Source organism: Fringilla coelebs (assembly GCF_963513975.1).
Source record: "Fringilla coelebs genome assembly, chromosome: 1".
NCBI lineage: Eukaryota > Metazoa > Chordata > Aves > Passeriformes > Fringillidae > Fringilla > Fringilla coelebs.
In genome coordinates, this window is record NC_140028.1 from 54,002,789 (window position 1) to 54,030,727 (window position 27,939).

Consider the following 27,939-nt stretch of genomic DNA (forward strand, 5'->3'; position numbering starts at 1 on the left):
TTGGCTGCCAGCTCTTGTGTGGGTTTTCTGCTCCTCTATTTATCATTTCATTATTGCTTCAGGTTTATAAAAACATGTGTAAATGCGGTTCTGCAAGAAGAGAGCTTGGGGGACTCAAACCACACGTTTACCCCAAACGTTTTAGCTCATTCAGAAGTTATTTTTTATTGCATCTTGCACTTTACTGGACGCCACCATTAGCTCTTTTCACATAAATTGCAAGTTACAAAGACTGCTAAAGCGCCCATTAGTCAAAATAAATTCTACATTGCATCTCCAATTCCACCATGGGTATTTCGAAGCAACCCACACTTCTGTGGCACTTAGATGTCACTAAGACAACCTCGGTGAGCTTTACGTTTATTTTGCATATTCACACAAACTCTTTCCTTCTTTCTTTCTTACTTTGGTTCTGGAAAAGCAAAAAGGTTTGTATTGCTCTGTAAAAACATGGCTTCATGTGCATCTCTAGAGCAAACTGTGACATGTTTGCTCCTGATGTTGCCGAGCCCCACTGACAGGCGTGACTGATCACATCGTTCACCACAATCCTGGACAAAGCCCGAATGTTCACTACCCAAAGACACCATTCTTCATTCCTTTATTTGCCCACACAGGATTCTGTTGTTTACTAAAATAGAAACTAACAGCCAATATCTGTTCCTGTGAATTATCCAAACCTATGCACCAACCTACACCTATACATTTTTTATGTATTGCTAGAACAAAACAGCTTTACAACTGAGAGCATTAACCCGCAGAACCCCTATTGCTCTAACAAACCTCCTGACACAGGCATTTAAATCTAAATTGTCTGAAATACAAAGGCAGGAATCCTTCCTGATCCTCCTCTTGTCAGGGATTCAGGTGATATCAATGGTGACATGAAAAGGAACAACTGGGCAGCATTTTCATCCTTCATCTTTTTACTTCTTTTTAACCAAAATCTTGTATTTTTTTTAAATAACAAAAAATTAATAGATCACACATATATAACTGGAAAGATGTGAAAATCAGTCTCTGGTTTTATTTAAGAATGGGATTCAACTCCAAGGGCATTTTTCTGCCCCACTATCAGCGAAACTCATCTCTTTCCTATCTCAAGGACATTTTTCTTCAATTTCTATGTATCGTTACTTGGAATTTCAAGTATTGCACATGAACTGGTAAACTGCTTCACAAGAAACTGCTTTGGAAAAATACCATCAGTTTCTGCATAATCAGTACTTCTTTCTAAGAGAACTTTAATTTATATCTTGAAAGTAAAATTACTGTGACCATACAGCTTCAGGGCCTGTTATGTTGTGCTGCTCCCCAGGCCACAGAGCCAGAGCACTGGTTCTTCCTAAGCTTTCACCATTGCAAAGAGAATACAGGAGCCTACAAACAAATACCTATTCCAGAGGCTCAAGCTGTAACTGGCTGAGGAAGCACATTAATCATCATCCAAAGAGAATGCAGTGAGCAATAAAGAAAATAATAGGAAGAGATCAAAAGATACCAACGACAAGCAAGCCTTCTGTCAGCTCCTCAATATTCAGTATAGTGAACTCCCAACATGCGATGTATCACATATGTAACAATTTCCAGTGGAAACCTGCTCCGGGTTTCACAAATCAAAGAACACACAAAATCCCTTGTGAAAGCTTGGAGGTTGAGCAGCCTCTGTTTCCAAAGTCTGTTCAAAGTTAGGAAGATGAGGAAAGCCAGGGGCAGGGAGAGTACCCCAGGAGGAATCCTGCCTCTTTTCAAATCCAGGCACCTACCAGCCTGCAGCTGATGGAAAAGCGAGTTCACCAAGGATGCTTTAGGATTGGACAGCTGGCAGAAAAACCCCTGCCTCCCCTTTTCTATTATAGGCACTGGAGGGGGTACTCTCCCTGGGATAGCTCCCGCCTCCTGCTTTCCTGGGAGGTCTTCACAGACTGGTTATCTTTGTTTAGGTACATATACACACTCTCTTAAGATTCTCAAGATATAAGCACACACATGTGGTGTTATACAAATAATACATACACTAATAAGGTGAAAATAAAGAAAAATGGACAGGGCTGGAATATTTAAAAAAAAAAATCTCATCCATCCAAAAATTTAGCTGTGGTTTCAACATACACAGGTTAGGACATGTTGACTAAAACATTTTCACAGTAAAGCTTTAGCACAAAATAAATATGCTGGATATCAGTGAGGGGCCTGAACTTTATATTCAAGTATATTCAACACTCTCCTACAGCCAGTAATGATATTGTGTAAGAGAAAATAGGGTAAGTCCACCAATAGCAAGAAAAAAAGCCACAAAAGAAAGAAATACATAGTAAACTAATGTATTTCCTGCAATAGGAAAGAGAAAAGAAAAAGTCTTGATGTCATCTCAAAAGACTGTAAGCAAAAGCAGCACACGACATGCAACACAAAACTCTTCAATGCGCTTGTGACATGCAGATGCCTTGGTCAGGAGAGCATTTTCCTGGAATTTCTGGGTGCTGGCCTGGCATTTAATTAACATTACAAAGACCTGTTTTTTAAAACAATTTTAAAAGCACACCAGATCACATTTAAATGGAAGTCATTATTAGACTCATTACAATCACAGAACTAAATGATGTCCTTTCTTCCACTAAATATATTTTGATATTTGCATGTACCACTAGCTCCAAACTGGATTACTGCGAGCCTCTGCCAAAAGACTTTTCAGACAGGCACTGTATCAAAAGGCTTCATTAAATTGTAACACCAGGCATAATATTCGTGCTCTAAATGCTGAGGGCTCCATTAATCCCATTTGGTGAATTTACCACTGCCTTCTGATTCACACGGCTTTAAAATGCTGAAACCTCTGTCTTCTCGGAAAATTCTGTGACGTTGAATGTGGACTAGGCTGATACTGGGGAATACCATCATGTATTGGCCACATCCTTCTGCTGCCCATCTTTGATTTCTTTTCAGAAATCGAGCTTTACTTGCAACAAAAAAAATACTGCTTTCCACATTTAAAATCAGAAGCGTTGAAAGGCTGAGAAATAGACATGGGCCCTCATTTTCCTTTCCAATGCAAAATACGCTTTCCTGGGTATTTTAAAGAAACAGATGGTAGGTGCTAAGCCTCTGTACACGGCTTTCTCACTTACTTAGTGTCAGCACACATCTAAATGGATATATTTCTAATGGGTGCCTTTTGATGCCCAACTGTTCCGAGAGTCCCTGCAGGATGCACGGCCCGGCCGGAGGAACCCAAAGAGCGGGGAGCCCGCAAGAGCGGCGCTCCCGGTGTGCGGATGACACGGGATTGACTACGCACCAGGAGAGACGACGCAATTATAAAACACTGGACCGCATTCGCCTGCCCGTGCCCGCACGCAGGCGATCGCATCCCAGGAGAAGGGTTCTACCTTTCCACGCACGACACTGAGATGCCGCAGGGACACAAGCACACACACAAACACACACACAGACACGCACACACACACATACACAGACACAGACACACGCACGCAGACCCCCCCAGAGTCCCCGGCAGGACCGAGGAGCCGAGCGCTCGCCCACCGCGACCCTCGGGCGGGAAGGACCGTCACGTCCCGGACAAAGGCTGATGGAGACGGGCGGCCGCCCGCGCCCGACCCCCGGCTGCTGCCGCCGGTGGCTGCGCGGGGTCGGCGGCAGCGGCGGCCCCCCGGCCTTACCTGCGGCGGGCGGGGGCGGCCGGTCGGGCTCGTCCTGCTCCAGGGTGACGGTGCCGTCCCGCCAGACGCGGAGGTGCGCGGCCGCCGCCCCCAGCCTGGCGGCGGGGGTCTCTCCGCGGCGGGCGCGGGCGCGCAGCGAGGCGCAGCACTGGTAACACACGGCCCACGCCTGCTCCTCGTTGATGGGCTGGTTGTAGAGCCGGAGGATCTCCTCCAGCGACAGCGCCTCCGGCTGCCCGCCGGACCCGCCGCCGCCGTCCTCCTCCTCGGCGGCCGGGCGGGAGGCGCCGGGCTGGGGCTCCATGCCCTGCGTCCGCCGCGGTGCTCCTCGCTCAATGACCGGCCCCGCCGCCGCGGCAGCGGCTGCTGATGCTGCTGCTTGCGCTGATGCTGCTGCCGCTGCTTGTGGTGCTGCTGCTGCCGCCCGGTCCCGCCGTGCTCATCCTCTCCGCCCCGCTAGTGCCACCAGGCCGCCGGACGGACAGCCCGGCCCGCGCGGCAGGCAGCGGCAGCCAGGAAACAGGCAGGAGTCAGGAGGAAGGCAGGCACAGGATCGGCGCCCGGTCCGCCCGCTGCCGCCGCCGCCGCAGGGGGAGCGACAGCTCATAGCAACGCAATGGCGTCCTCGTCCTCGCCCGCCCCCGCCGCGCGGCGCCGCCCGCCGCCGCAGCGCCCCCTGCCGGCACGGCCGCCATGGCGGGCGCGGGGAGGATTCACTCGGGGCTGCCACGGCAACGCAGCCCGCCGCGCCGGCCGAGCCCTCCGCTTCCAGCTCCGCCGGAGACACCGACAGACGTGCGGCACTCCTCCCACAGCCCTCGGGCCGCTGTTTCTGCGCCGGGTGTTGGTAACCACCGCCCCCAGAAACAAACAACTCCCGGCGGGACGCGGGATGACACTCCCTGCACCCCCAAGTGTTGAACACTTGACACCAACCCGCGCCATCACGGATACAGCGAAACATACTAGCAGGGCCCCGCTCCCACAGCGGGAGAGCGAGTGCCTTTGAATTACACGGTCTGCCCTCCCAAAGCAAACACTTCCTCCGGGAAACCTCCATCCTAGGCAGCAGCAAGGCTGGAAGCGTCCAGGGTACACAGAGAGGCTAGCAGAGTTAAACCGCCTCAGTCTGGGAAGGTAACAGCAAGGGAATCGTCGTCCAAGCAGCTGGGAACTGACGTCCCTCCTTTAAACACACCTGGGCACCAGAAGGGCACGGCCCTTCATGCCAGCTTCGCCCCAGGCAAACGAGCACTTTCACGCAGAAAAACACCAAACTAAACAAGCTGCAGCTCACACCGAACACTCTCTGTTTCTCTCTTTAGTGTTGCACCTCTCAGATGTGAAAGCAAACTACAAATCCCCCGTTGGCGCCTGATCCACTGGGAGCCGGGAGGGTGTGAGGGACAGCGCCGGGGGTGCCCCCTGCCGCACAGGAGCGGTACTGCACCCGGGCAGGGCCCCGCCGCCCGCTTCAAGCAGCCAGCTCCTCTCTTGCCCTTGCACTTGCAGCTCCTCTCTCGCCATTGCATTTCCAGCTCCACTCTCGCCATTGCACTTCCAGCTCCTCTCTTGCCCTTGCACTTCCAGCTCCTCTCTCGCCATTGCATTTCCAGCTCCTCTCTCGCCATTGCACTTCCAGCTCCTCTCTTGCCCTTGTACTTCCCGCTCCTCTCTCGCCATTGCACTTCCACCTGACAAGTTTGGTACAGAAAAGTTCAGTATGCCCAACAACCTGCCATTTTGCAAAGCATAAAGACATAAAGATTCTCAGCAAAATCATCACCCACAGGTTTAAGACACACAAAATCACAAATGGCTAATTAAGTACAGAGCTGAGCATCAGAATTAGACAAAATCATGAATGGCTGTCAAGCAAAATGGCCTGGCTACAACTTCTACCTCAGAAACTTCCTAAGGTAACAAGTTTAACTACTTTATCTAACCCATTACAGCTATTCACATGTTCAGGTATTCAAGTCTTAATGTGTATTTTTGAAATAAGTCCATATATTATTAAATTCACTGATTAACAAGTTTACCTTTATCTGACTGAACTGCTCTCAGAAGCTGAATGTAGAAGTTACTGTTAGATCCATGAGAGGCAAAAATAAATTTTGTTGTCTGAAGGACACATGCCTAAACACATGCCTATTTCTGGATCTCAGTCACTCACAAAGTACACACTGTACACTACAGGGAAAGGTGAGGTAGAAAAGAGTCTGTTACCCTGCAGAGGTAAAGCAGACCTAAACAAACCCTTAAACCAATTCAGAACTGCAAAAGCAAGCCAGTATTTTTCTGACACATTTTAGTAACTTGACTCACACTTCTATAAATATAAAAAGTAACTTTTATTACAAAGAATAAATTCTCTTTATAAATACAATCATTACTGTGTACACAATCCCCTTCAATACACACACTGTGGCGTTCAAAATCAGTGGCATTTATATAAAATACTATATTTGTTTTTAATTGAATCATTTTTCACCCACATACATTATTTTGCAGCACTAAAAAGGTATGAACAATTTGGGATTTTTTTCAAAGGACAGAGCGGTATTTACAAGCAAACATGATCCAAACAGCACAGGCAGATTCAGGGTATGCAAACACTCGTACACGAACTGCAAGTCGCACTTGGTCTCCCCTGCAACAGATTATTTCTTCACAAAAAGGAGACCTATATGACAAAAAGAAACACAGGAGTAATAGACAATACTAAGATATTGTTAAAGCTTTTAATTACATATTGCAATTTTTTTTAAAGTGTGACTAGCATTTAAGTAAAAATGAATATCATGAGTTTATCATTACAAATAATAATATCGTTATGCAGTGCAAGGGCTGTTGCCTCGGAGGAAAATAACACCACCACTGATAATTTTTAAGAGGTACAGAGAAATGAAATTAACTCCTCATTCTTCAATTTAATACACAAGAAGTCTATCACCACTGAATCGCCAATGTAACCTAAAAGCTCTGTACCTCATGATCCATTACACATACCACACCACTCTTCCTCCAGCTCTAACCTAAGGAAATTAATTTTCTTTAAAATTCATTATTAAACAAATAAACTATTTAGTTTTAACATATACCTATATCTTTACACTTAGACTTACCTAAGACATGTGGCAAATACTCTCCTGGCATTCCTGTGCACAAAATGGATGGGAAAGCCTTTGAAGGTGTGACCATCGGGTACCGCTCTCCTTACGGCATCCTGAAACTCTTCGTTCCCTGCAGAAACACCTGTTGTGCGTTCCAGCTCATAGGCTGCTAATGCTTGTGACAACAGATAGGACAGCTGGTCATCCCAAACAGTTGAAAGGCCAAGATCCTGGGAGGCAAGTCACAGAACCATGAGAACTGTGCAGAAGGTACATCAGGATATGCCTAAACTCGTTTACTGTATAGATTCAAATAAATCCAAGAATCTTTATATCGGCAGTTAATGGCAGTGAATGAAGCAGTGAGATTCATGTATTGACTCACACACCAACTGGGAGAAGCAAGTGACACCACAAGTATCAAACATTTATCAAGGAATGAAGTTAAACTATTAGACTAAAACATAAGGCCAGCAGAGTTGAAACCAGATGTTTCAGCTACAGTATCTCGGCATGAAATGCAAGAAGATATGAATAAATACACAGCAGAAATACGGAAAAGATCAACTAGGATTCACCTGACATTTTTTCAAATGTCTCATGGAAAACCCTTTCTGAGAAAATGATGCACAACAGCTCCCCGAAACACAAAGGCACCTTCTTTGTACCATCCATCTTCCCACCATGTACATGCACCTTCCTCCCAGCATCCCAAATGCAAAGAAGTAGAAAAATCTTCCATGTATGTATTCAACAATGCATCAGACTCATACTCTGAGAATTACTTTGCCACCCTAAAGGCTGAGTATTGTGTGGGGAGATAAAACAGAAACAATCAAAAAAACTCATTAAAAACAAACATAAGCTATCAGGGACTTAAAATATTGTTGCCTTCATGTCCAGCACAGGAAGTATAATTTCTGGCACATTATCCATTGTAAAAATCCTGGTAAAGGACAAAATTAACTTCTAAAAATATCTCAGATTTTGTAAAGCAGTCAGAGTAAGATCACGAAAGCTGAATGCCTGCTTTTATCTAGGAACCAGTAACATTTGTGCTGGATTGGCAAAGCCCACTAACAACCAGATTTCATTTTCCTGGTGCTTTTAAAGACCCCTCATGGGTGGTCTGCAGGGCCAGTAAGCTGAAGATCAGACCTAAAAGGAGGGGCAAAGGCAGGGTGGGGGGAAAAGCCCACACATGAGGCTGTGGATCACCACTGCAAATAATAGTCTAAAACTGCTCATTACAGTCTTCCCAAACATTTTTTTCAGTTGTTTCACCTTTCCCATATCACATTTCTGCAAAAGCTGATGGAAAAGACATTGCAAAGATACAAGTATGTGAACTAACAAATGGCTATCCAAAACAAGTATACAATTAACACACGAACCTCTATTACCATGACAGATCACTGCCAATCTTCCTCACCTTTCTGTGTTCAGAGACCAGTATCCTCAGCTGCACTTCCATCTCATTGCTTGTTACAGCAGCATCTATTGTAGAAGCACACAGAGGAGGAAAAGGGGGAACTGAAGACGTTGCTCCAGGAGCACATACAGATTTTATTGCTTCTCCACTCATGGGTTTCCATTTGGATTCATCATGCAGCTCAAATACACACACCTCCACAGCATCAGAGGGCTGACAATTTCCAAAGAACTTTTCATGGTTGAAGATACAGCCTATGGTGCGGTATGGATACAGTGGCTTGGGTTGCTCAGCTAGGGGAGGGTCATCAGGGTTGATAGGTCTGTGGATGTACCTACACAAAAAGATTCAATTTCTCCTTAATACAACTTGTTTCAAGGCAAGGTAAAAATATTTAGATGGGACAGATATAGCCATTTTTCCTTCAAAAATACAAGCCAAGTTCGTCATCAACTTTTCCCCCCAAAAGGCATTCATTTGTTTACAGAAATGTAATTGTATAAGCTTTGAAGGCACAATCAAATAATACATCATTTTCAGTCTTTAAATCTAGAAAAATAAGCTGTTTAATCAAGCAGTTAAATTTTGCAACTATAAGAACATGCTCATACAGTTGCCCTGCTATTCATCACATTTAGAGAAATACACCTGCAAATGCTAATCACAGGATACACAAACAGTGGTAAAAGAGAATTGCTTGTTTTGAACACTGGAAAGAACATGTTCAAGAAGCTTTAGGACACCAAACAACTACACGTGCCCTTCTCAAATGACTCAAACCAAGAGAAAATCTCAGAGAACTCAGAGACATTTCTTCAGGGGGAAAAAAAATAATGCAACACTGATTTCACTGATGAAATCAAGCAAAAAATATGGGTTCCTAAACAATCATGTTGGATTTCATGTCCTTTACAAATGATGGCAGCAGTAACATTGATGGCAATCAGCTGCCCTAAGACACAAAACAGTTACCATACAGTATTAAAGACACTAATATATTACAAACTGATGAAATACTTCTCCTCACACTGAATCAGTTATTTTCCAAGCAAAAGCACTAGATGGAAAAAAATTTAAAGACAAACATCACCTGGATTATATGACAGGATATGGAGATTAAAAAAAAAAACACAAGAGCAGAAATATCCTACACAAACCTCAAAATAAACTGTTCTGTTTTCTTATATTCTTTTTACTCACCTATGTCCTGTTAAGCTCTCCCAAAAAGTAACTGTTCCATCAGATGCACAAGTCATTACCCAAGTATGGGGGACTCCTTTTGCTTTTGTTCCAACACACACAAAGGCTTCCAATCCAAACCCAAGAAGAAGACTACAAAGAAGATTAGCATGGTCTTCACAGTCACCCTAGACAGTAAATATTAATAAATATCATTGATAATAATAAAACCTTAAAGAAAGAAAATAGTGCTATTTATCAAACCACCATTTAACAAGTTATGTTACTCTCCTATTTATCTAAAGCAGGAATCAAAAGTCAGGATTTTACCATTTAAACTAGACAAGTTTTGATTTTCTGTAACAGAATAAATGAGTTTAAAATGCCTGTTCTAATGATAGACTGTTGATATTGTTTCTTCAATACAGTGTATGATTAACACTGCAAAACATTTCTTATGATTATAGAGATACCTTCAAGAAACCCAAAAACAGAATCTATTGACCATGACCACAGAAACAGTGTTCTAATTAAATGTAAAAATGTATATAAGACAAACACCTGAGGCAAGACTAGAAATTATGCAGTATTTTCACACAGTTAGGAACTTTTTCACTTAATAAAATGGAATTCACTTTCTTGAATGTGCTGCCAATCTTTAGAAACTAGCCAAAGATAAAACAAGGTTCCCCACAGATCTAACTGTAAAACAGCTGGGAATCATGCAGCTGTTTTTTTTCTTCAGTTAGGAAAACATTTATCTCATAAACACATTACTACCACTGATAATTCACAGAAAACAATTTCTAAATGCAATGTCTAATATCTTTTGTCTCTTGAGCTCTTTACAATTGTTAGCTGTAAAGTAAGAACAAAAATTGCTCAAACAATGAAGGCTTCATAACACAAAGTACAGCATTCAGAAGCAGAACAGTAAGGCTTTTTAGTCAAATAACTATTCAGAATGTTGAAAATGTAAAATTCAGAGTTCTTGGATGTATCAAAACAACACAATCTTGCTCTACCACAGTATAAAAGGGAAATATGCAGAAAGGTAGGTTTAAACAAGTTTGTAGTGAACCTGTGTTATTTTAATAATACTACACCACTTTCCACAAGAAAAATAATGGTGTCTGGTGTCTCAGGGGCTAAATTCAGTTATTTTCCATACAGCTTTCCATTTCTGCCTTGAAGGAACACCTTCCTCCGTGTCTCCAAACACAGCGGTCCTCAAAGTCCCCGCTGCCATCTCCATCTGAAAGCCAGTGGGCAGCCAGAGCTGCCTTTATGCAGCACCTATGCATCATCTGATATTCAGAGACAGCAGCCAATGCCTGTTCTACGTGCTCTTGGAGGCAGATCTAAAATCAGTTCCTGCTGCCCTGAAGACATCTTTTAAATGCAAACACACCAGTGATGTGATTTTTGAAGGCAGAAGTATCTCCATGGCAATGAAAAGCACTGACCACTCCAAAGAGGTATCAGTAGTGATCACTGGTACTTCTGCTCATAAAACAGAAGAGCTATAAACCAGAGCCAGTTACAATTTGTTTTGCTGTTTACAGTCATATGATACAAATGTCAGACCACCAAGAAATACGCTGAAACTTCTAGTGAAAATTCCTATCTAGCAAAAATGGAACATAAAAGCCATCAGCATATTTCAGCCCATCTATTGGAAAAAAAACCAAAAACACAAACCCTAAACCAAACCAAAACAAATACCAACAGAAAAAACGCCATCAAATTAGCAAAATACACAAGAGACTAAAGAGACTTTTTCTACTCTTCCTGGATTAGTCCAGATTTTTAACTAGCATCCTGCACAGTAGCAGGGATTCATTGGATGACAATAAGTGTTCTTACAAATGCAACAGAAGAGAAGCAATTTCACTGTCAAAGATATGCATTGACAAATGGACCCCAAGTACAGTAGTAAAGGAAGTCTGCTCCAAAGCCTTCTTGTTTACTATTTATCACCTGTTTCTCTTTAAAAACGCCTCAAGCACGACTGTAACAGAACCATCCAAATCCGATTTTAATGCATTTTCTTTGCAGCCTGTTTTAAATCCCTGACTAGGGTTAGAGCAGTGGCCCACCAGGGGCACTGTCACGCACCTTGTTCCTGCACAAGAAGGCGAGCAGGGTGCACCACTGCTCCTGCTTGCCGCCGCCGCCGATGACCGGCGCTCTCTCGTGACCCAGGACGCTGACGAAGCGCGCTGCCTGCCGCGGCGTGTCCAGCAGCCGCCCGGCCCGCAGGGGTCTCACGTACGAACACACCGGCCGGTTCACCCCGTTTTCATCCTGAACACGTCAAACGGGGTTATTTGCCAGCCGCGCAAATGCAGCAAAAAACGTTAATCTGAGCATAGACTTTTTTCCTCTGGGACGTATCCTCCCTGGAATAAGTATCACTCAGAAACAGTAAGACACGAAAATACCCCCAGAATTAGGACACAAGACCATTAAGGCCACTCATTTAGAGACATCACAGATTTCAGTCTGGCTCTGCCACTCCCAGGGCATTCTGGACTAAATGTCTGAATACCAGGAACAGCACAGGCTGCAATTAATTTTCTCAAATGGGTGAGGAACTGCTTATGCTCTACCTACTATCAATTTCCACATCATCATCAAATATAAACACAAGTCAGAAAAAAATCTCACACACCAAATTCCACAACGACCCCAAAAAAAACCTCCCCCAAAAACATTAAACATTCAGCAACTGATTCTAGAGTTCAAAAGGTGTTTATTTCCTTCTAAATTTGAATACCTCTTTTTGTAACAGCAAGCAATAAAAATTACTCAAAATGAAGTAACTAGATATACTAAGCAACTAGAACTAGTAACTAGACTTAAACTAAGCAATAATACTAAAAATTTCTAAGTTCTTGTAAAAATTTAAAAATAACATGACTTTTAAAAATCTGTTTTGTTACATGCTGCAGGCAAATACTATGATCATCATCTATTAAAACTATTTCAAGAAGCACAGAGGTCTTGTTCCTCACTGGGCTAAATTGGTACTTTTATGCTCATATATATTTTAAAAGAGATCAAAGCCTTTTGAATCTCTGCAGCTTCAGGAGATTATGGTCTCATATTTTTAGTGTAGTCACATATTGTCCCCGTTAAGGTTTTGTCATGCTTTTCCAGCAAGCTGGTGGAAAAAAAAAGCAGCATTTCTTTGAGGCTGACTGGAATCCTGTTGAAAACTATTTCAGCTCAAAAGCAATTTAAAAAAACCCCAGAGGCACGATTTCTTTTTAAATTTTGTCTTATATATATAATGCCTGTTTCTGCATTACTCATCTGAAACTTGATGGTAACTACATTATCAAACTAATCTAATAAACTCATTTCTGTTCCCAAAAAGTTTTACTAGGATTTGCTATGGCAAATGGGAAACTCAAGCTCTATACAGGTACTAAACTAGCAGGGGCCTAGTCCCTATCCTATTTCATTATAGACTTGTTTCTCTTTATACCCTGCCCTGAAGCCCTTAAGCCTTTGTATTGGGTCTATTTGGAAGGGAGTTTGTTTTCTTCACAGCAGCCCTCACAGTGCCATGTTTAAGATTTGTGACCCAAACAGTGCTGTGAACACACCAGTGTTTTAGCTGCTGTTGAGCAGGGCTTGTATAGGATCACGGCCACCTCTGCTTCTCATTCTGCCACCACACAGTTGTCAGATCAGGCTGGACAAAAAGCTGGAAGGGGACACAGCCAGGACAGCTGACCTGATCTGACCAAAGAGATATGCTATGCCATATAGTGGCATGCTCAGCAATAAAAACAGAGAGGTGGGGAACAGACATTTTCTAAACTTGTCCCTGCTTGGAGAATATCAGGGCATCTGTCTGCTCTGGGAGTGGCTGTCTCTGCATCACTGCTTTCCCTCCCTCCCTCGCTTCCTTCCTTCCTCCTCTGCTTGCTTGCTCACCTCCTTGCTTGATTTCTGTTACTAAACCACCTTTCTCCCAACCCATGAACTTTTCCTTGATTTTGCAGTTTTTATTCTTGCCCCCATCCCACTGATGAGGAGTGAGAGAGTGATGGGGTGGGGGCTCAGCTGCTGGCTGGGATTTTGAAGTTCACATCACTCCAGCACACTCAGGGCACAGCCAGAAGGGACGCTGTTGCCTCACCGAAGAGGAGCCACAGATCGCTTCAGGACACAGCTTGGAGATAAGAAGTTACTGTGGCAGGAAAATTGCTACCAGGATAAATTCATAGCGTGAAAAATGCAAGGATCATACCATTCCTTTCACTGAGGAACAGTTACTGAGGAGTAACTGATACAGTAACTTATCAGACTCAAGTGATTATGACTGTAGCTGTTGTGTGACATAAACCAGAGAGACTGCATTGCAGAGGACACAGAGTTCAAATATTTTGAGGATCTGTTCTAATACATCTAGGAAGTCAATTTTTTGTAGCTGTTTTATCTGGAACAAAACTTATCTGAAAAAGTTTGTACAGATCACCTAAGTCTGACATTTGTGAGTATTCAAGGACAAGACTGAGCAGGCTTTTTCACTTGGTACATCAGAGGTAGTCAGAGCAACCCTCCTGTCTGCATCATTCTTTTAAGCTTCAATAGGCAAACAGAAGTTCAGTCCTTAAAAATTTCATTTTTTTGCACAATACACCACATTTAGCCCTGACCCGAACATAAGCACATCATAAATCTACACAGATTCCATGTATGCATGAAGTTCAAAATCAAATCAAAAGATAATTTAAAGAAAGGCTTGGTCTATTTGCAAAACGTACAAACCTGTGCAAATATCTTTACCAGCCTTGTGTTGTGGGTAGGGCGGATCTGCAGGTATTCTCTCCACCACTGCTTAGCATACACAAGAAATAAACGTTCTTTTTCTGCTGTCTTCTGACGTTCCAAAGTGAACTGTAGGTAGGAAAAACAAAACCAATCCTACACATACTAATTCCAAACAGGAGAAAAAAGCCTATGAATGATATCTTAAGTTTTAGCTTTCACACCTTCCAGATTCTGTACTGCATTAGTATGTAACCTGAACTCCATATAAAGTGTTTTAGCAAGTTCTCTTTGCAGCTTAGTTAGAAAAACAATCCTTTTCTAGCCCAAGAACCAAGGTCACCGTTGCAGTTTCAGGCCCAAAAAGTACAAACAACATCGAATTGAGGAAAGCAATCTGAGAGGATTGGGCTTCATAACCTGAAGCTGTAATTGGATAATTAACCCCAACATGTAAATGGACCAGAACTTAAAAAAGTGTGAAAACTCATCACCCAGTGTCCATCTTGGGTGTAGCCATGGCCAGGCTCTTGCACTGCCCAAGGTGTAACCTTTGAAGGCCTTTTAATAAATAGCTACTTTATTCCTTTAACTCTGTCTGGCCTTTGTTCTAGGTAGCCTCTCAAGGCTACCTCATGACTAGTAAATACATTAACACCACATCCTGGCATATGTAAAATAAAGCTTAACATTTTAAGTGTGTCATGCAAATCTATAGTATTTTTAAATGGAAATCCAATGAGGAAAAACTTCAAACTGTATTTCTTGTTTGCAGGTCCATATGTTAGGCTTGACCGAAGTACTGTTCATTTTAAGTGATGTATTTCTGCACAGAAGGATTGCTTGGATTTTAATGTGCAGAGAAATATCTGCATGCACCTTCAGGCCAACATTTACTGGCTTTCCAAGCAGAACAGCTAACTTGAAATTACTGTTTCACTTGGGAAAGAGTAAGAAAACATATATACTACTTGAAGAATATTAGATATATTGCATCCTTCTTTTTTCTTCAGAGGTTTTGATACAAGTAAATAGAAAAACCTATGACAGTAATATTTTGAGTAATGTTCAGTATAGACAAAGTAGTTTTAAAAATGTAATTATATTTAAATTTAATAGAAAAAAAAAGTATTAAACATTCAAAAACTCCACAGTGCTCAACATCTATAATTCTATACTGAGCTTCTCCCCCACCAACAAAAGAATAAGTTAGCCCTCCCCAAAATAACTTACTTGAGTACTAGTTATTTCTGAAGAAAGTGTCTTATTAAGTGGTGGATACATTTCCAATCTGATGTTTAAAAGACCAACAGAAACCTTTGATTCTGTACCTGTGAGATAAAATAAATTTTCATCAGTTCTCTCATGTTCAATTTGCTCAGATTATTTCAGCCAGGCGGGGCAAATAATTAAAATATGTATGTTAGCCTTATATAATCACAAAAAGTAACTAAACTTCTTTCAACATAGGCAAACTTTATTTAAATTTTAAACTCAAATGAGGCTGTAAGAAAGCATATTATATGAAAAAAAGCACTGGTGTCTACATCCAAGACAATTATCCAAGGCCCTATTTGCAGCCAGTACTGGGACATATGAGATGAATTCTGGAATGGTATTCTAGAAATGTCTAGAATAGGCCTCTAAAATCAGGTCAGAGAATCACACACTGTAAATGTGCCCATTTCTACGGATTACACAAGTAGCTCAAATTTAAATAGGTAGAAATAAGAAGCCCATCTTCCCCCAGGACACAGGTCATTATGAAGGGCTCTGGCTGCCATACTAAGAGATTAATCAACTTAGAAAAAACTCCCCAAAACAACAAACAAATGAACAGCAACCCCCCTAATGCTGAAAAGTTTAGACTACATAAACAACAATGAGCATTACAAAACAGATTACAGATGGATCCACAAGCAATACAAGCAACGGAAGCCTCACATAATAGTTTATCTGAGATGGCAGCATCCTTTCATGTTCTTGATACATTTTGTACAATGATAGGATTTTGAAGAGGAGACAAAGCACTGGATTTATTGGACTGCTACTTTATTACTTGGAAAAAGGCTACTGAGAATTAAATTTAACTTGCTCCATAACCCATCCTAGAATTAAACAAACTTATTTGTTATGCATTTCCAATTCATTCTAGAAAATTAAAATCAGAATGGCCTGGGTTGGATGGGATCTGAGAGATCACCTATTTCCAATTCCCATGCCATGGGCAGGGACACCTTCCACAAAATCACGTCGCTCAAAGTTCCATCCAACCTGGCCCTGAACACTTCTCAGGATGTGGCATCCACAGCTTCTCTGGGCAACCCATTCCAGTGTCTCACCACTCTCACGGGAAAGAATTTCTTCCTAAGATCTAATCTAAACTTACTCTCATTCAGTTTGAATCCATCCCCCCTTGTCCTGTCCTTACCTGCTCTTGTAAAAAGTCTCATAGGAAGTCATCAGAGACCTAGTCTTTATTCACTAAATCATATCCTGAAAACTTGGGTTGGAACTCCTGAGGACTGGGGACAAGCAACACAGAAATACACACTGCTAAGGGTACTAACTGCTAAGCACCTAAACCAAGCCATTCAGAAAACACACTTCCAGCCACTGGGATAAATGGGAGCAGAGCAGAGATCCCTTTCTCCAGCAATTGTTGGTTTAGATCCCTTTCCTCAGCAATTGTTGGTTTAGATCCCTTTCCTCAGCAATTGTTGGTTTAGATCCCTTTCTCCAGCAATTGTCGGTTTGCTATGAAAGGCACACAAACTGGATTTTACTCCCCAGTGCACTGATCAGATACATTCCTGGAGATGAACTACTGGATTTTTGTTTGGTTGGCTTGATTCTGATAACTTAACCAAATTTTGCAGATAATCAATAGTGGGAATTCCCAGACATGAGGACCATTCTTACATGGGATCTGGAATACTCATTTTAGCAGCTTGGTAACAGAACAATCTGACCATTAAGTCTTCTAGGCATTTTCTAAGGATACTTTACAGTTACTTCTGAATTGTAGAAAGAAATGAACTAGATCAAAAATACTGCTTTAAGCTTGTAAGCAAGCTCAGTACCCAGTATTTTAAGTCATCATTTTCATCCTTACCTACACCCAGGAGTTCCACAGCAACATTTGTTATGCCATTCTCTGCAGCCAAGACAGACCTCCACTCCAAGAAATAGGATGCTACCAGTGTGGTCTCCCCAAATGTGTCTGTTTTGATCAGAACCATATGCACTGGGTCACATATAGATAACATAGTGGTCGCATCCACCATCTTGCTTCCGTCACCTGCCATTATTAAACCAAAAGAAGACAGCAAGAATATTATCATCCCAAGTTCTCCTCAGGATTTCAAAACAGTGTGCAACAAAATGCAATGTCTGAACTAAGTATAAAGAAGTTTTTGAGTCCAGAAGTGCAAGCAATGGTCCCATCTCTAAAACCATATTCATTTTAGGACAGAGCTACAGAGAGATTACAGAGAAGATAAAATTATTTTTGTAGTTAATACTGCAATGCAACTTGGTCAAGAGGCTACCTAGAACAGAGGCTAGACACAAAAAATTAAAATGGAATTTACAGCTAAGAATTGACAAAGCTGGTCAATATCAAGTATTTTAGAGTGAAAAAGAAGAAAAAGAGCAAGAGCAGAGAAAGATCTACAAGTGGCATAACCCAATACAGTAATCAATTTCCTCATGAAAACATGACAAAAACCAGGAAAGAAATCCAATAATAATATCAAACATATTTCACAATAACTCTTAGGTCAGAAAAAATCCCAACAGCATCAGCTTTAAACCCACAATGTTCCTTACCTAGGCTATCCTTGTGTATTTCAAGTAGAAAACCATCCTGAAAATCTGGCTCACAGGCACAGGGCACAGGTTTGGAACGGAAGCGCTGGTTTCGAAAATGTAAACACAGAGTGAAGGTAGAACAGATCTGGCCAGGCAGAGGCTCTGGTTCCTGAAGATGTTCCAGAAAAGCTTTTCCACCCAAAACCTGAAGGTAAAGATACCTCCGTGTTGGGTCAATGTTAGCTGTAAAGCGTAGCAATAAAAATGAAGAGACTACAAACAGATCTTAGAAAGATTAATTTGCTAAATATCAGCTAACAGGAGACTAGCAAAAAAAAGAAACTTCTTTGAAACTTGCTTAGGAGAAAGTGATTTTAAAATATATGGAAGTTATCTTAGTGTGAAGTAAATAAAATAATAATAAATCATATTTAATGCAATACTGATTGCTGCTGCTTACATGAGTTTACTCCCTGTGGATAAACAGAGGAAACATCCACCTTTATGCCAGTTCATACTGGATTACTAATTCAGAGTGCAAAAATCACAGACTTCAAATTCATTTCAAAGCTATGATCCAAACATTTAAATAAACAAGAAACATACTTTTTTTCAAAACTGGTGGTTCTCTGTCAACAAAATGTGTTGATGGTTTTGGAGCTGAAGTCCTCTCCACTTCGTTCACATCCTGGAATTACAATTAAGACTTTTTAAGGACTCAAAGGATGCAACAGTGCTTTTACCACAGTCCTCTAAAAATTAAAGGATCCTCCATTTCATCTGAATGCCATTCCTTAGGTATACTCCCTTCTTAATTCTAAAACTAACAAATATTTTCAGTGCAGTATTAAAACCAATTTCAGCATATGCATCAATCTTCTCTGCTCCTATAATGTCTTAAATCAGTAAGGTCCTTACAAACCTCCAGAAGCAGCACAGTTTCACTTTGTCAAAACACCACGTCAGTAAGAGGAATAAGCAGAAATATTTCTCCTCTTAAAAAGCTACTTACAGTTACAAATTTAAGTTCCTTCATAACATCATCAATGATTCCCCGCTGTCTGAGGGCTCTTATCAGATCTTCTGTGGACAGCTGCTGATGCTCAGGTGCCAGCTCTTCTCGTATAGTCTCAGCAAGAACTTCTCGTATCCTCCCATGGACATCCATCTGAAAGAAAATTCATTTTGTGTTACAAACACCAGCCCTCTGTATGGCAGCAGGTACAACTTACCAATTAAGTCTGTAAGGCTAAGGGGGTTTTCCTAGGAACACAGAAATAACTACACCAAAATATTGATCCTTGCAGAACTAATCAAATAAGCCGCTATTTTACAAAAGCAGCTCTCCCAGTTAAAAAAATTACAAGCATACAAAACCTAAATATTTTCAGTGCTCTTTGACAGTAACTCATGTTGAACTTCCCTCCTTAGAAAAAGGTCTGCAAATCCATCAATTACAAAATGGTCACTGTTCCAATTTCTCTTTTCCCACAAAATTCAAGCTTAATATAATACTTCCTTATTTTTTAAGGGGAAAAAGTACGGTTTTAAATAGGTAAGGCACAAAAGTAGCAGATCTCCCTTGCAAGCTTTCAGTATGCTCAAAGGGAAGTCTGAGAATGTTAGCCCATCATCTGAGCAGTGAAAGCAGATGGATTTATAGAGCTGACTCGCACACTGGAAGGATGTTAAGGACACAGCCACCGGGACCTGAAACAGAATCACAGAACGGCCTTGCTGGAAAACACCTTAAAGATCATCTCATTCCAAAGCCCCGGTCAGGGCAGGGACGCCTTCCACTGGATCCGGTCACTCAGAACCCCACCCAGCCTGGCCTTGAGCACTTCCAGGGATGGGGCATCCACAGCTTCTTTGGGCAACCTGTTCCAAGTCCCTCAGCACCCATCACAGTGAAAACTTCTTCCTAATATCTAATCTAAACCTGTTGTCTCTCAATTTGAATCCATCTCCCCTTGTCCTGTCACTACACGCTCTGGCCAAAAGTCTGTCTCCTTCTTTCTTGCAGGCTCCTTTCAGGTACTGGAAGGCTGCTATGAAGTCTCCACTGAGCCTTCTCTTCTCCAGGCTGCACAATCCCAGTTCTCTCAGCCTTTCCTCGAAGCTGCCTCCCTCTAACCACCTTGCTGGCCTCCTCTGGACTCGCTCCAAGAACCCCGTTCTCCTGTGTGACAGGCAGGAATATTCACCGCTGCACTGACAAGAGATACAGGAGTTACAGCCTCCTTACTTAGTTCCCGGCCAGTTTCAAGACCCTCGCTCAAAAAGCAGCACGAAAGCGACCAAGCGGTGCCTGGAAACCACCTGCAGCAACCCAAGTTGGGGAAACAAAGCGGGGCGCCGGAGCGGGCGAGCTCCGCCACCGCCTCCTCGGGCGCTGCCGCCACCCGCGGCCGGGTCACACCGGCACGGGGGGCGGCACAGCTCCCTGAGGGCCAGGGGAAGTCTCTCCGGCGCCGGTCCCACCTTGAGCAGCTGTTGGTGGATGATCTGCTTCAGCTCCGAGGCTTTCTCCGGCGGCAGCGACATGGCGGGGCCGCCAGGGAACGAGCCCCAACGGCCGCGCGGCGAGCGCGGGCAGCGCCGCCACCGCCCCCTGGCGGCAGCACGTGGGTGCGGCGTTCGAGCCCCGCTTCCTTCCCTTCCTCCCTCCCTCCTTCTTCCCTTCCTTCCTTTCTTCACTGCCTGCTTCCCTCCTCCCTTCACGGCCGGCATGTTCATTCCGTGCGACCGCGGCGGGGGCGAGGCCACCCCCGACTTTAAAGGCTTCACCCTGCTCATGGTGAGTCACGCTCCTGCTTCCCCTTTTCCCGCCCACGGTGGGTTTGAGGGGTCGCTGCCCCCGGTGCCTGTGCTGAGGGCTCCGCTCCGCTCCTGTGGGACGGGACACGGGGGGTTCTGGTGTCTCTCCCTGCCCTGCCCGAGGGTCGTCCCTGGGTACTTGGCCGCGGGATAAGCGGAGAAGGCGCAGGGCAGGCGGTGTGTGTGGAATCTGTGGGGTGTTCTGCCAGGGAAAAGAGGGTTTGGAGGGCTCTGTCTGCAGCAGAGCTTAGAGCGGCGTTCTCCGTTTCTGTCAGCTTCTCCCTCCTCAGAACCTCGGGTTTGCCCCTTCAAGACGATCCGTGCCGAGCTGCAACAGCTGTATTTTATTTTAGAGCAATAGCTATGTGCTATTTTGGAGCTATAGCTGTATGCTGTTGCTCTAAAAATTAATGCGCCCTATGTGCTTTTACTGGATTTGCAGCACCCGTGGGTTGTCACTGCAATAAAAGCTTGAGATTTTTTTTCATTTAGATGCGATATATAAATGCTTCCAGTGTTAAAAAAAGAAAATCATTCTGCTACATTTAAATCTCGGATTAGGATTGTTTTAGGAAGTGTTTTTATCGCCTTCACACATGGCGTGACATCGGTGTCGGGTCATGTGCCCGCGGTGACGATGTCGGTGTGGGACGAGAGCTCCAGCGCAGGCTGCGGACGGGCAAACGCCGTCAGTTCTCCCCTGGCTGCGCTCGCCGCAGGGAACCAACCCATCGCATCCCGGGCAGGGCTGCGCAGCCCGGGGTGACTGTGCAGGCTGCGCAGGAAGGCATTCCCGGTCAGCTGACAAGCGGCAGGAAACACATCACTGCCCGGCTCCTCGCCCGGCACTGCGGGAGCTGGGTGCCGGCCAGGGCGTGGGGACGCTCAGTGCTGCCGCGGCCTCCCTCACCTTCTGCCGGCCTCAAATCCCGTGTCTTTCCCCAACGGGCAGCAGCAGCAGCAATTATTAGTTTGATCATAAATTAGAGGAAAGCAACCGAACGTTTTATGGTTGTCTTTCTGTAATAGTTTCTTTGGAAGGACACAGACCTTCACTTTCTCTTTCCGTGCCATCATATTAGGTCAGTATGTTAGGTCACTATCTGCCCCAGTTGATGATAACCCGCAGCAATTCCTGTGAAATTAATTTATCATTTATCATTTTTATCCTTAAAAAAATGAGAAACAATCTACTCTTGTCTATGAGTCAGTCTGAGATTTAGAGGCTTAGTATGTAATACCAGGGCTGCCTTTGGGCTTTGCCAGTCTCACATCAGTTGCTTGAGCATCTTTTGCCTACTCTCAATCCAAAAATGTGGAAAGGGAGGTAAGTTTCCAAGCTGTTCTTTCAGTTTACAAAGAGACAGAATTATTCACAAAAGTGGCCAGGATGCTTTTTGTCAGACAGAGACCAAATCCTGTATTTACCAATTCTTCTGGTAGGAAATAGTCACCTCTGTCAGAGGATGAGCAGTCACTTTTAGAAATTATGTTTGACCAGATTTTAAGCTTTCACTATTTGAAGAGCACCTGATGCCGTCCATAAAGCACACTGTAATTGGGTTCTTTGTGTTCCTTCAGCCGGCAGTGTCCGTGGGGAATGTCGGTCAGTTGGCAATAGATCTGGTGATTTCCACACTTGACATGACGAAAGTTGGTTACTTCTACACCGATTGCCTGGTGCCAATGGTTGGCAATAACCCATATGCAACAGCAGAGGAAAACTCAGTGGAGCTGAGTATAAATGCTGAAGGTGGGTATTGAATGCTGAAAGTATTTGCAAGGGGCATAAGATTCAAGAATATCCCATTTACTTTTTCTGTTGTTGTTATATTTTGCTGATGTTTTTAAATTAAGGTCAGTAATAACAGCTGCAGAAACCTACAGACAGAAATGTATTTACATTTCACAGAGGAAACTGTTCCTGTTGTTGTTTTGGAAAACCAATGACATTTGGAACCAGTGAGAAATGTTTAATTTGAGCCATTGCAGTGCAGCCAAAACTCTCTGTGGTGTTAATCCAAAGCAATATCAAGTGTGCACATACTTAAAATAAATTATTGGAATATAAGTTGAATTTCTGATTTAGAAGGATTCTTATCCATTCTTCTTCTTTCCTACATACCTTTGCCTTTTTCCCTCTGTAATGTTTTTCCCACTCTCCCTACAAATTCCTAGTTTCTTTCCCTATGTTGATCATTGATCAATGTATCTCTTTTTTTTTAACCCTCTTAAATCACAGAAATCTCAGAATAATCTGTCAATCTTTGCAAAGATGCATACATTGTCTGAATCATTACAGGAGGCATATCCTCATCTATCTTTCATAATGCACAGAAATACATGTTTTTAACACAGTGGCTATTGTCAGGCTTTCCTGTATGAATTGATAGCTGAAAGGTTTACTATCCTGAAGTTTGGAAATGGGGTAATTCTTGATATATTTAACCCAGATCTCTTTCTCAGTTTCTGCTTATCAAGACTTAATGATTTCTTCTTGTAGTGTACTCCTTACCTTCAAAGAAACTTGTAGTTCTGCAGATCAGATCACCTTTTATAAAGGTACGTATGTTCATTGATTGTTCTTACTTCACGCTTTGGTTTGAATAGGTCTGCTGGCAAATACTAAGTGGCATGGCAAAAGTATTTTTCTACTTCATGCTGTAACACCTACTGCAGTTGGTAAAGTTTTAGTGATTTCTGCATTCATTGAGACATTTTGCATCATCATTTTCGGCATTTTGTTTTTCCAAGCCCCACAACAGCTGCCTGTGTTGGTAGATTTTAGTGTAAATATCTTCTTAGTTATTAAAAGTCATGAAAATACAAAATAGTCTGGGTTTTATCTGTTTATTTTTTTCCTTTACATTTATTATTTTTCTGTGTTCTTTGTAATAGGTTTATTTTTGTGTGTCATGCCAATTTAATTATTTCATAGTATTCTAGATTCATTTTAACAGCACTCATTTGGTAAAAATGAGGAATTTAGTATTTCTCATTAACTGGGCAGTGACTATAATTTAAAATAAGCAGAATGCCATGACAGAAAAGAAAATTGTGGTGCAGTATTTTAGCAGTTCAAAGTGTGGAAAAATACTGTGTGATCCTGCCATTCCTTCTTGCTCTAAAGCTTTTACCTTTGGTATTAATGGCACACAAAACAGGTGGTAGTGTTGTTGTTGACATGGTCTTAATGATAATTCTTGTAATGCTACGTAGTTTTGCTCAAGTAAACAACCAGGGCAGTTCTCTGCTTTCTAATAATATATGTGGGGCTGAAGATAAAGTGGATATGAAGAATAATTTACATCACTGCTAAACATTATATGTAACACCTAGTATTGTTAAGGACACTTTTAATTTTTCACTTTTTTGTCTGTGTCTTTGCATGAAGAACAAGTACAGGCCATTCTGTGAAACCCTGCTTTCTTGGGTGAAGAGCAGCAAATGTGCCAGGGTTGTCCTTCTGTCCAGCAGCCACGCTTACCAGCGCGATGATGAGCAACTTCTGGGGTATGTTTGGGTCCCTAAAAGACCTAACTCATATTTCTGGGCTTTTTTGACTGACATATTTCCCACTTCTTCTATGCCCTGAGTACTTTAGGCAGGTCCTTTTGCTTGCATGTGTGCATTGGTCATAAAATGCATAGTATATTGTTAAAACATGACATATTACAGGATAAGTCACTGAATTTTCTGGGTTACTACTGTCAGAAGTACTGATCAAATGAAAAGCTGTAAGCAAATTGCACTTAGCCTGCATTGCCTCAGTTTTAACTTCCTCTGGCTGCAGGCAATGTCAGGGATTAACTGCTGACATACAGGTCACAGGATAAATTTTTAATACTTGATTGCAGTAGTGGTTTGTTTTTGACCTCTGTCATTATTCTACATTTGAAAGGTTTTCTTTGGTACAGTAAGTTGTCTTTTTTTTTTTTTTTTTAAATAGGAAGTTACCAGTTATTATTTGTTGGGATGCAATTGCAGTATTTTTTTACTAGATACTACCCATCCAAAAACCAGGCATTTCTTGATGATTGAGGCCATTATAATTGGTGATTTAATGAGAAACAAATAAAATCAGTATTTCTGCAGTTGTTGTCCTCAGGCTCTATAGATGTATAGGGCCTCAAAGGAGATCTATGCACATCCCAGATATAGTGGTATATCCATACAACTGCAGGATGGCCAGCTAACATGGAATGAAATGAGAGGGACTGATCGTTATTTGATGAGGTCTAAGTGATAAGTCGTGATTTAAACCCTCCCAGCTCCCTCAGCACCACAGAACAACTTCCTTATAGCAGATTTACTAAAGAGTGAGGGTCGTGCATTCAGAAAACACTTTTAACTTGACGAAAGTCTAAATGTATTAGTAGTGTGCACTTACTAAAAATACTGTACAGAAGTCTAAGTTTACCCAAACAGATTTTGAATTAATCACCTCCCATCTGAAGGAAGAAAAAGCACATTTTATTTATAAAATATTTTAACAACCATAAACAGTTTCCCTATTTAGGTGCTTATGTATTTGGCACTTGCCAGTTAACTGAGCCCCTGAAAGGGTACCTAAATTCTATTTGTGGCATAAAGTTGAATAGTTTGGACAGTTTTGAGGCCACAGACTTACTTTCTAACTTTGATCTGAAGAGGGAGAGAATGTCAGAGCAGTTCTTCCCTGCAGGTGTGAGGTCCTCAGTGCTGGCACCTTCTGTCTGCCACAAGTGATAAGTGGGGCAGTGTCCTTCCTTGGCAGACTGAGTGCATCCTTGACTTGTTTCTAGGACACCACTGCGCTACCTGCTCACACCCGATCTGGAGAAAGCAGTTGGAGGCCGCATGAAGGAGCTAAACTGGAAAGAAATGGAAAAAGTAGCAGCTTATCCTGGAATAAATAATACAGACAAAGTTCTGCATATACCTGGAGGTGGCATCACAAAACTATTGTTTACTGAGAGGTGAGTTGCCTAAAGATAAGCATGGAGAGATATCAGGAGTCTTGTTTTTAGTACTTGGGTAAAATTATCTTATAAACTACTATGTTACAGGAAAAGAAAAGTCCTTCTATTTATAGAACAGGGCTTTATAGGAATAGAATTTATTTCTGGTCAGGCCCATAATTAGGAGGGAAAAAAGTAGGGAGTCCTGGATCATAAAGTTAGAATAAGATAAAAATATAAGGGAATAGGCTAAAGGAAAATAATAAAGTCTACAGTTGTGATCACAATCAATCTGGTATCTGATACTATCCAAACCACAATTTGTAAATAGTAGAATTCCTATACCTGTGCTACTTTAACTAAAACTGTTTCCTGAGGCAAGCGGTTCCAACATCAGTTATACAAAAGAAAACCAAAAATCCGCAAACAATTCTGAGCACTATGAAGGAGTTAAGATTTCAGGGCCAGCAAAAAACTGAGATGTGGATGTTTTGTTAAAAGGTGTGTGCATCAGAAGTTGTGCTGAAAGCTGAGCTTTTTACTTTTAGAAACTAATACTCATTTATAGCACAACTGTGTGGTTCTGCAAAAGATGCATTGTGTCCGGTGGAAAATTGACTTTTATTTTTTAATTTTTACTTTTGACACCTGACCACACTGTTGCATTCAACAGCAGCAAAGTTCCTAATGCCATGCTTACACTTAGACTGACTTCAGAATGGAAACAATATACAATTGCAAAAGAAAAAAACTGCCAGGACTTGAGGTAAAATTATTTAAAATAACCATCTTAATATCTAAATTTAAAAAATGAGAATATTCTGAGTGAAGTACTGATATGCAGCCTGCAAAACTGCTGGTTTAAAATACACAGATAAGGAGTGATTGTATCAAAGGATGTGTAGGCACCTCACCAGCACAAAAATGCAAACTAAATACCTAAAAGGCCTGAATACTCTTGCAAGATGTAGGATTGTTGCCTTGCAAAGTAAGGAACAAATTCAAGACTAAGCAAAAAAGCATTAATTGTGAAAATGTGATCTAGGAAATCTGGAGGAAAAAGAATATAAATAAATCTGGAGGAAAAAATATGTATATTTTTCCGTTTTGGCTTTTCACAAGATGCATGCATGTTGTTGCTGCTCTTAATACTTAAATATAATTATTATGGATCTAAAAACGAACTATAAATGCCTGCTCGTTTCTGTTACAGCTGTTCAGAGGGAATCCAAATGGCAGTTCTTCTGAAATTTTGCTCAGAAGGAGACAACATCCCTGACGCATTTGTTCTTGTTAACTATCTTAATGAATGGCTCCAGCTAATTAAAAGTGAAGTAAGTACTGTTTGATCATATTTTATATCCATTATTTTCATTTTTCTTCAGATGGGTTAATTTTGGCTCTTGATCATCAAGAATATGCCAAATAAAATATATATTTGTATTAAAATCTCAGTGGGAGTTTGCCCACTTGAAAAAACAAATCTGAACACCAGTTCTTTTGTTTGACAGGTGTGGGCAAAGATTGATTGAGTTGTGGGTAAAGGTTTGATTGAGTTCTGTCTTCCAGTGTTCTTCTCTAAAGCAACCCACCGTGACACTGACATTTGTGCTGCTGCCTATTATTTTAATAGCCAGTTGCATCATTACTACTTAAAACTTAATTATTCTGGGTTTGTTGCAGAGCAACAATTCCACAGATCCTTCTTCACAGTGGAAGATACCGAGTTCTTGGCGCCTGCTTTTTGGCAACGGTCTCCCACCTGCCCTCTTCTGATCAGCTTTGAGCTTGCTGCGAGTCACGTGTGCGGTCACAGATGTCCCTTGAGGTGGTGGTTACACAGTAAATGCCAAGGAGCAGCAGCTTGCTTTGGTGTCTACATAAATGCTTTATTTAAGAAAAATTCCTTTTGTGTGTGTGGGTAGCTAAAGAAATTAAGGTAACTTTCACAAACTCACCAAAGAAATATGTTTTGTACAGTTGTTTATTGAGTAACTTTGGTTGAAAGTCTTTTCTAATAAAATATTTTTTAAGAAATTTTTTTCCCTGGTTAAGTGTTACTGCCATGGACAAGCTTAAGGTGCTCCTTTTTAATGCAGCTGAGAACTGAAAGTGATGTGTAGGCATGGATTTTCTTGGAAGATAAAACCTTCTACTTCCATGTCAGCTGTGGA

At 42.0% G+C, this 27,939-nt stretch overlaps 3 protein-coding genes across 4 annotated transcripts in view; 1 reads left to right on the forward strand and 2 right to left on the reverse strand.

Moving 5' to 3' along the window:
* Window positions 1-4,112, reverse strand: part of SPIRE1 (spire type actin nucleation factor 1) — a 122,521-nt gene extending 118,409 nt beyond the window's left edge. Inside the window, exon 1 of the mRNA XM_084207475.1 lies at window positions 3,681-4,112. Within this exon, the coding sequence (XP_084063601.1) occupies window positions 3,681-3,984 (304 nt within the window). The 5' untranslated portion in view covers window positions 3,985-4,112. The remainder of the gene's footprint in view (window positions 1-3,680) is intronic.
* Window positions 4,113-6,094: 1,982 nt separating this feature from the next.
* Window positions 6,095-20,648, reverse strand: CEP76 (centrosomal protein 76). 2 transcript variants are annotated; one of them, XM_084207489.1, is made up of 12 exons: window positions 20,490-20,605; window positions 19,018-19,173; window positions 18,612-18,693; window positions 18,024-18,248; window positions 17,308-17,493; window positions 15,426-15,523; window positions 14,193-14,321; window positions 11,526-11,714; window positions 9,429-9,595; window positions 8,229-8,562; window positions 6,809-7,026; window positions 6,095-6,366 (listed from the first exon to the last, which is right to left on the reverse strand). In XM_084207489.1, exons 1-12 carry the CDS (start codon window positions 20,550-20,552, stop codon window positions 6,228-6,230), a joined length of 1,986 nt encoding a protein of 661 aa, XP_084063615.1. In that variant the 5' UTR covers window positions 20,553-20,605; the 3' UTR covers window positions 6,095-6,227. The 2 variants fall into 2 exon arrangements, with proteins under 2 accessions (XP_084063615.1, XP_084063614.1); XM_084207488.1 differs by lacking the exon at window positions 11,526-11,714 and having other exon boundaries at window positions 20,490-20,648.
* PSMG2 (proteasome assembly chaperone 2) lies at window positions 20,550-27,796 on the forward strand. The gene is made up of 7 exons (XM_084207508.1): window positions 20,550-20,805; window positions 22,407-22,578; window positions 23,329-23,387; window positions 24,220-24,338; window positions 25,610-25,783; window positions 26,979-27,099; window positions 27,449-27,796. Exons 1-7 carry the CDS (start codon window positions 20,551-20,553, stop codon window positions 27,539-27,541), a joined length of 993 nt encoding a protein of 330 aa, XP_084063634.1. The 5' UTR covers window position 20,550; the 3' UTR covers window positions 27,542-27,796.
* The last annotated feature ends 143 nt before the right edge of the window (window positions 27,797-27,939 follow it).

Excerpts from the sequence above, each read along its gene's own strand:
- PSMG2 (XM_084207508.1), top strand. The coding sequence starts at position 20,551 with ATGGCGGGGCCGCCAGGGAACGAGCCCCAACGGCCGCGCGGCGAGCGC. Across the intron at positions 20,806-22,406 it reads AAGGCTTCACCCTGCTCATG|CCGGCAGTGTCCGTGGGGAA; the intron begins GTGAGTCACGCT and ends GTGTTCCTTCAG. Across the intron at positions 23,388-24,219 it reads TCAGATCACCTTTTATAAAG|AACAAGTACAGGCCATTCTG; the intron begins GTACGTATGTTC and ends CTTTGCATGAAG.
- CEP76 (XM_084207489.1), bottom strand. The coding sequence starts at position 20,552 with ATGTCGCTGCCGCCGGAGAAAGCCTCGGAGCTGAAGCAGATCATCCAC. Across the intron at positions 7,027-8,228 it reads TGGTCTCTGAACACAGAAAG|GATCTTGGCCTTTCAACTGT; the intron begins GTGAGGAAGATT and ends CTTGCCTCCCAG. Across the intron at positions 6,367-6,808 it reads GTATTTGCCACATGTCTTAG|GTCTCCTTTTTGTGAAGAAA; the intron begins GTAAGTCTAAGT and ends TTTGTCATATAG.